Below are 8,280 nucleotides of genomic sequence, written 5' to 3' on the forward strand. Positions count from 1 at the left end.
GGCCACCTTCCTTGAGATAGGCCAACACAAAAAGACCACTTAAGGGCCATTGATCAGTATCTTATCTCCCCTTCATAGCTCCCGGACTTGTCAATCTCCTAAACAAAGGGATTTCTCGAACCTTGGTTCCTGTGTATTTCAGACAAAGGCAGTCCTGGAACCTTGGCCAGGATTTGCCTGAACTTGTCCATTTCAGCAAACTTTGAGACAGTACTGGAAAAACATGGCTTCTCACACCACCCCGTGACTCAAAGTTTGCTTAAAAAATAGGCCACTGGTGATCCAGGATGGTGAGAAAAAGATAGCAAGCATGAGGAAAAACAGAGAGGGAAGGGGAATCAATATGTTTCATGCAATCATTACAAAGGATTTTTCCTGCTTGGTTACAAATGTTGCGCGGATGTGCTGGACTTCCCCATCACTTGATGAGGTTACAAAATACATAGATGATACAACATGTTGGATAAGTTGAATGAAACAAGGTATCATACATGGAAGAAACAGTAGAGTTGCGACAACACATAATAGATAAAATAAGAGGCGTTTTACCCAAGGTCCACCTGGAAGCCAGGAAAAAAGGTCAAGGTCCGGGCTTTTCCAAGTTTGGACAGGAACATGTGCTATTTTCCGTATACCTTCAGCAATTTGTTTGACAACTTTACCATTATCATCAATCTTTAGACAACAAGTGGAATCATTTAATTTCCCACAGACACCCCCTTCTTCAGCTAACAAGTAATCTAAAACCATGCGATGTTGGAGTATTGCCGCCCGCATTTGTGAGGCTTGATCTGCAAGGAGATCAAGGGCATAGGCTGTCTCGTTTGTAATGATTTCTAGGACAGCTTGTAATCTAATACGGTTTAGGTTGTAGATGGGTTCTCGAGCACCATTAATCCACTCATTGGGGTTCCATGTAGCTGGCCCATAGTGTTTGATTATACGTTGAGGGGGCCACTCATCTTTTCCCCAAGTTTGCTTGCTACCACGCGTTATGGAGGTATCAATAGACCTCCTGTATCTGTTGAGATCATCATATACTTTGACACCCAATTCACTACCATCCTTTCCTGGGAGCAAAAAGAACATCGGGCGGATTACTCCAACATAACATACCCCAGTCCAATTAACAGGTAGTCGTTTATATGCATGATGACCACAAATCCAATAATGTCCTTTTAGTGCTACTGAACCATTCTCAAAGGGTCCATTCCATTTGCTAGTAAGTTTATTTACATGTTCTTTAGCCTGAAAGTATGTGGTGTTGAGAGGTCCAAAAGGATGTCCTTCAACATTGCAGTTCCAACTATTACTGGCAACCCTTTCACTTTTGCACCATCTACATCTCCAAGCACCAGCATCAGGGCTCCAGGTACATTCTGTACCCCCAGCTTTATTAAACAAGGTGTTGTTAGTGGAGGACCAAAAATGAGAAAACCCTTGCAACATTCCTGACCGATTGTACCACCCCCATTGACCACCCTTAATTTGTGAAGTAACCTTACCATACGTCCAAGTACAATTGCTAGTCCCAACATAGACGCCACCTGGCTGTGTACGATTCAGACAATACATTCCCATAGCAGGATACTGGACTGGCCATGGAGATGTATTCTTATCTTCCCAGTAGATGTTGTGGTTGGTCCCACTATAGTTGCTCACCAGCCATTTAGGGGCAAGAGGAGTTGATACCCAGGGCCAGGTTTCAAGTCCCATGGGTCTTCCGCAGACCCAACAATTACTCAAGTTATAAACATTTGCTACTTGCTCAGCTAACTGAAAAAAGGAGTTTTTAATACCATTTCCCTCTTCCCGAAAGTCTATCAGGGGATAGCTAGTAGTTACAGAAATTACAGTCCACATGATACATCTAATAAACAAAAATGAAATTCCACCCAAGTGTTGCATATTACCAAAACACCAATTATAGAAGTCAGCAGCAGTTGTGTTCAGTCATGATCCAACGAAGGTCCTCTGCAAAATAAAACAAGACATCGGCTCGCCCCCTTGGGCTTTGTTAGTATGATCAAAATGAGGGAATAATCCATCGAACATTAATCTTATATTCCTTCTCCCGTGCGTCCTTAGCCCTCCAAGTATACATGTTAAGGGATTCAGTTAAGGTCAGTGGCACTGGACCCACATTGGGTAGGTCAACCAACACAGGTTGGCCAGGAAAATAAGAAGGTTTCCCTAACTTATCAGGATTAAGGGTGATTGGCAAAGGTGGTGGGGCCTTGGGACAGAAAGCATTAAATCGGGGACAGCCATTAATTCCCCAGCGATCATTAACTCTCCTGACTGCATCAGAGGTGCGGGCAGTCCAATTGTTTCTTTCTGGTTTCAGAAATTTCTTAAGGAGACCATTGGACCGTTCTACAATACCATTAGCCTGGGGATAATAGGGAGTGTGAAAGATCCAGAGAATACCTTCCTCTCTGGCCCATTCTTGTACAGCTCCTGAAGTAAAATGAGAGCCATTATCTGACTGGATGGAAGTGGGTTTTGGAAGAATGCTAAACCACTTTTTTAAAGCCTTTATAGTGTTCTCCCCTGTTGCCCGAGGAACGGATTCAGCTTGTAATAAACCAGAGACTACTTCCACGCCCACTAGTACATATTGTTTTCCTTCAGATTTACGGAAAGGACCAATGTAGTCAACCTGCCACGTTTCCCATAGATGCTTTCCCTCTCTTAAATGGAGAGGATCATCCTGTAAGGGATGTCGGTCCAGGCGGGAACGGCATAGATCACAGGCAGAAATGCAGGTACGACACTGTTCTCTGGTAACTGGCCAACCACGAGCCTGGGTTTCACGATAGAGATCAAGAGCACCAGTATGCCCCCTTTTCACATGTAACCATTCCACAAGTCTCTCCCAGTTATCACTGTCTGGTTCTCCTTGTCTTACTGAAGCAATCCTAGCAAGTTCATCAGCTTTGTTGTTCCAATAACTAACAGGGGATCCATCCTCCTGGTGGGAAGCCACCCATGCGACAGAAAATTGTCCCCCTTTAGCAATAGACAAAATCTCCTGCCATTTTTCCTTTTGCCAGACTGGGATACGGTTAACTTCCCAGCTATTTTTCTCCCAAAAGGGAAGCCACTCTGTACAACCTTTGAAGACAGCATATGAATCAGTATAAATATGCACACGTGTAGTGGACTGTGATTCATGTTGAAACACACTCCATACTGCTACTAACTCACCAACCTGAGCACTCCCCTCCCCTTCAGTAACAATAGTGACATTAGTCCCTATCTGTAGGGCCACGGCCCGATATTTCCATATTTTCCCTTCACGCTTTGAAGAAGCATCTGTGAACCAGACATTTTGCAACTGGTCTGAATAGGGAGGAGCAACCTGGATGACAGAGGGGAGATCAGCATCAATGGCAGAAAGAACATCATCCTGTATAGCAAGTGTTTTTGAAGCACCTTCAGTGACTGAAAAGATATTACAGTAGTGTTCAATTTGAGCATACCACTTTCTGACAGAAGCTCGTTGTGCCACCCCGTCAGGGGGAGGAGTGCCAGACATAACAGACTTTATAACCTTGAACGGACCTCTTAGTATTATAGGCTGCTGTCGTATGGTCCTTTCAGCTTCTCGCAAAGCCAGACTAACAACAAACAACCCCTTCTCCATTTGAGAGTATCGTTTCTCTGCATCTTTGAAACTACGGGAATAGAACCCAATAGGTCTGGTGGGGCCTTCTGGACCCTTTTGCCAGAGATGTATGGATAATCCTGATTGAGCAAATCCCCATTCTATCTGCACGGGGTCAGAAGGATGAATAGGACCTAAGGACTGATGTGTGATAGCTTCGAAAATTAGGAGCTGCAGAGCTTCTTCATGGACTGGGGTCCATTCCCATGATACCTTCTTTCGCAATAAGTCATGCAATGGACGGGCAATAATAGAGAAATCAGGAATGTGTTTTCTCCAAAAGACTAAGAGTCCAAGGGCATGCTGTAATTCCTTTTTATTTTCTGGCATTTTGAGTTGGTCTAAAGCTAGGAGAGTGTCCTGTGGGATACAGGCCATACCACCTTTCCACCAGATACCCAAGAATTTCACCTCAGCGGCTGGAAGCTGGATTTTGTCTGGAGGAATAGTCAGCCCCAGCTCCTCTAATCGCTTAATAATTCTGTCATGCATTATTTTCACTGGTGTCAATTGATCACCTCCTATAAGAATATCATCAATGTATTGATAGAGCTTAACTCCTTCTTCCAAGGGAATCTGTTCAAGTTCTTTTGCCAGAGCATGATGTGCCAAAGTTGGGGAGTGTTTGAACCCCTGAGGGAGGCGAGTGAAAGTATATTGCTGGCCCTCCCATGTAAAAGCAAAACGGAGTTGATCATCAGGATGTAGGGGAACCATAAAGAACATATCTTTAACATCAATGGTGGCCATAATAGGGTGAGCTTGCTCCTGGATAGCTGCTATTAATTCTGAAATATTAGGCACAGCAGCAGTTAGTGGTCCAGTATTAGCATTAAGCCTACGATAATCAATAGTCAATCTCCATTTGCCATTTGGTTTCCTAACAGGCCACACTGGAGAGTTAAAAGGTGAATGCGTGGGTATCACAATTCCCTGTTCTTTTAACTCTGCCAGCACTGGGCCAATACCAGTGCGTGCTCCCAGAGGTAAAGGGTAAGGTTTAACTGAAGTCAAATGGGAAGGAGGGAGGGGTGGTGCTATCTGCAATAAACGAACATTTGGGGAGGGGATACCAAACATCCACTCTCTCCCTTCATCATCTGTCCAACTTCTACCCTTCAATACATCAAGTCCTAACAAGTTAAGCGGCAAAGTTCCCACAACCATAGGGACATCCTGAGACTGTTCTTCTCCAGGTAACCTTAGCTTCACCGTTGCCATGGTCTGTGAATGTACACCACCCATGGCATCTGCCACAAATATCTTTCTGCGAGATAAAGTTACACCAGCACGATCAGCATCCTCCTTCTTGATAGCTGAGATTTGAGCTCCTGTATCTACCAGAAATGTTACTGGAACTAATCTAGGTTCAACAATGCAAGTAATTAACAAATCATTCCCTTTAGTTGTGAGCCTCCTAACAAACATCCACCCTTCACCCCCCCGCTCACTTGAAGAGGGTGAAGGAATCAGTTTCCCGACTGCTCAGATAATTCTTTTGTTACTGCAGGGGGAGCACTAGGAACCAGATTTTCAGGTTTAGCTGGCCAACCAGTCACCAGCCTCTCAAGCCTGTCTGTTGCTAGTCCATTCATTATTTCTCGAGGAATACCCTTTTTCCAGCCCAAAGTCCATAGTTCATGACGTTTATGATCAATGTTTCGCCTACCAGTTTTTTCTGAGGCTAGAGCTTTTTCTATTCTATTAATTTTTGGGCTAGGTGACCCGAGAGCAAGGGTGGCTGCTGCAAGCCTCACTCCCCTTGGCTCAATTCTGCTAGTGGATGAAGCCACCGGTCCATACTTCCTACCATAATTAATCAATTCTTGGGCAACCTCCCCCCATGTCCATACCTTATAACCTGATTGTAAAGAGCCTGAAGTACCAGCTCCTTCTAAAACAGCTCGAGCTCTCTCTCCCTGGGACATGGCCTGTATTTTACTTTGAAGTTGTATACCTATGGGTTTCAGCGATTCTGGAAGCCCCCTAATTAAAGGAGTCATCCTTTCAGGGTCCACGGGCAACATCATAGGTGATTCGTGTCGTGGCTGCAATTTCCTGTCATACATCATTTGCAGACAGGCAGCCTTTTGGACACTTTCAACCAATTGGTCAATTGTCCCATTAATAGCAAGAGGGTCTCCCCTTTCTAAAGGGTTGAGACCACCAGCCCAGTAAGCAGCCCTCTGTGTTAGGGACCAGGGAGCACGGTTATTACCAGTAGTCAAAAATACTCCTGGCCCCCAATAACCCTCAGCCTCCTTTTCGGTTAACATTATTTGGTCTCCACCAGTTAAGCTGACTCTCCATACATATTCTGTTTCTGATTCCCTTGGAGAGCGGCTAAAATCTTTTTTCAGTTTAGCTAATTCAGTGGCAGAAAAGGGAATTTCTTTAACATTCATTTGAGGATCCAGATCCTCTCCATTATCAAAGGTATATTCTGTTTTTATTAGAGGGCGCAGAGGGGCTATTGGGGTTTCAAACTTATTAAAATTTTCTTTCGCTTCTTTTAGTTCTTCCTGAGGATACAGTTTTTCTTGTGGTGTACCATGAAAATCAGTGTCACCCGTATCTTTATATGTTAAAATTTCCTTAAAAGCCATTTGTAACAAGGCCGAATTATGTCTCTCTCTTTCCAATTGTACTTCTAGATACCCAATTTGGTTTTGCAAGGCTTTCACGAGTTCCTGGGTTGTTTTAACTGTTTCTTGTAACGACTGTATAGTCCGGTTTTCCGCCTCAAACTGCTGATCTCGGAACTCCACAGCTGCTTTTAAAGCAGCACCGAGCACTGCACAAATAAATGATTTGCCTTTCCCGGCTCGGGTACGGGCCCCATGTTGTAAAACACAAATACGGTCAGAAACAGCCTGCAAGTTATACCAATTTTCACGTGCCCAGTCCATCCCTGATGACGATGGCCGAGACGCGTGCTTTTCAAGGATATCAAACAACATATTTTCACCTTCCATATCAAATGTAATTTTACTCACAACAAAATCTACAGGCAACGAAATCTACACTGAGGGAGGAGGAGACTCCTTATCTCCTCAGAGAGGCAAACACTTAACAAAACCAACAACTGCTCAAAACACTCCTTTACACAAAAGACCAAACGACTCAATCAACACTTCCAAAGAAAGTGCAAACACCTCAATTGGTCCTGGCTATCCTGTCAAGCCACAACGAAAAACTTCAACCTTCAAGCAACAAAAGTTAGAAATAACTTCTAAGTTTCTCAAAAGCAATAAACTTCTTGGAGAAGCACACACCACTTCCCCAAGAGGCGCACACACAAAACTTTAAAACCAAAGGTACGTCACAAGATACTTAAAAACCACCACAATGCAAAATAGTCTTCCCGGGGAGGCACACACGTGTATAACAAAAGCAAAGAGTCAAAATTAATTCATTCGTCCCCGAGAGATATACACGTAAGACAGAAAGTTTCAGAATGTGGAGCGGTCTTCCTGGAGAGGTGCACACGTCCAATTAAGTTATCAAAACAATCGCTCCTTGCAACTCCAGGAGAAAAAGACAGAAAAGTTTTTAGAGAAACTGGAAGGACAACACTCTCACGACGAGTATCCTGCCGACTACGCCAATAAAAAATGTCTCGCTCCAATTAAGGAGTGAGGCAAAGGTTCTTTAGATATGTTATGCCCGGCGTGAGATTAAGAAGAAGAACATTCAAATGTTGATCCGACCAGTTTATTAGAAATAATAGACAATTGAGAGGATGGGGAAGGGAGAGCGGTGAATGCCAAAATTAGGGTGATGGGGAAGGGAAAGTAGGCGATAGAAAAAGGTAGAAAAGAGCAAGAATTACGTTAAAGCGGGGAATAGTCACCTCCTGGAAGCAGCAGCGTCCTGGAGCACGTTGTTAACGTTGGTCCGGGGCAAAATAAGCGTAGGGGAGAGCAGCAGCGAAGTAGCAGGCCGCAGATCGATGAAACGCAGAGAAGATGGTCAGAGTAGCGAGGTCCTGGGAGGCAGAATCTCGGGCAGCGAGGTCCCACGAAGCAAAGTGTCGAGCAGCACTCCCAGAAGAGATAGTAGGCAGCAGTAGGACAACGGTGGAGGGATCTGAGGTCAGATACCTAGAAACCCACAAACCGTGGTTTGTCCGTGCCCTTTTTATACTTCTTTCCAGCCTTCCCGACATTTCTGGACAGCTCGGGTCAGAGTCTTGTGATTTCCTCAGAGATGTCAATCTTCCTTGAGATGGGCCAACACCACTTAAGACCACTTAAGGGCCATTAGTCCTCAGAGAAGGCCACCTTCCTTGAGATAGGCCAACACAAAAAGACCACTTAAGGGCCATTGATCAGTATCTTATCTCCCCTTCATAGCTCCCGGACTTGTCAATCTCCTAAACAAAGGGATTTCTCGAACCTTGGTTCCTGTGTATTTCAGACAAAGGCAGTCCTGGAACCTTGGCCAGGATTTGCCTGAACTTGTCCATTTCAGCAAACTTTGAGACAGTACTGGAAAAACATGGCTTCTCACAAGGGACCTTAAGGGTCATCTGATTCCAACAGCTTTGTTGAAGTCAGCAATTGTAATGGGGGCAGGAACAGTTCATCCTTGCCTCAGATTACTATTCA

At 44.4% G+C, this 8,280-nt stretch overlaps 1 protein-coding gene across 1 annotated transcript; it reads right to left on the reverse strand.

Annotated features, from left to right (window-relative positions):
* Positions 1–5,139: 5,139 nt before the first annotated feature.
* LOC140249507 (uncharacterized) lies at positions 5,140–7,820 on the reverse strand. The gene has a single exon (XM_072331243.1). The coding sequence runs from the start codon at positions 6,643–6,645 to the stop codon at positions 5,140–5,142; it is 1,506 nt and encodes a 501-aa protein (XP_072187344.1). The 5' UTR covers positions 6,646–7,820.
* Between the last annotated feature and the right edge of the window lie 460 nt (positions 7,821–8,280).

Source organism: Excalfactoria chinensis, chromosome 3 (genome assembly GCF_039878825.1).
Source record: "Excalfactoria chinensis isolate bCotChi1 chromosome 3, bCotChi1.hap2, whole genome shotgun sequence".
In the NCBI taxonomy this organism is placed as follows: domain Eukaryota; kingdom Metazoa; phylum Chordata; class Aves; order Galliformes; family Phasianidae; genus Excalfactoria; species Excalfactoria chinensis.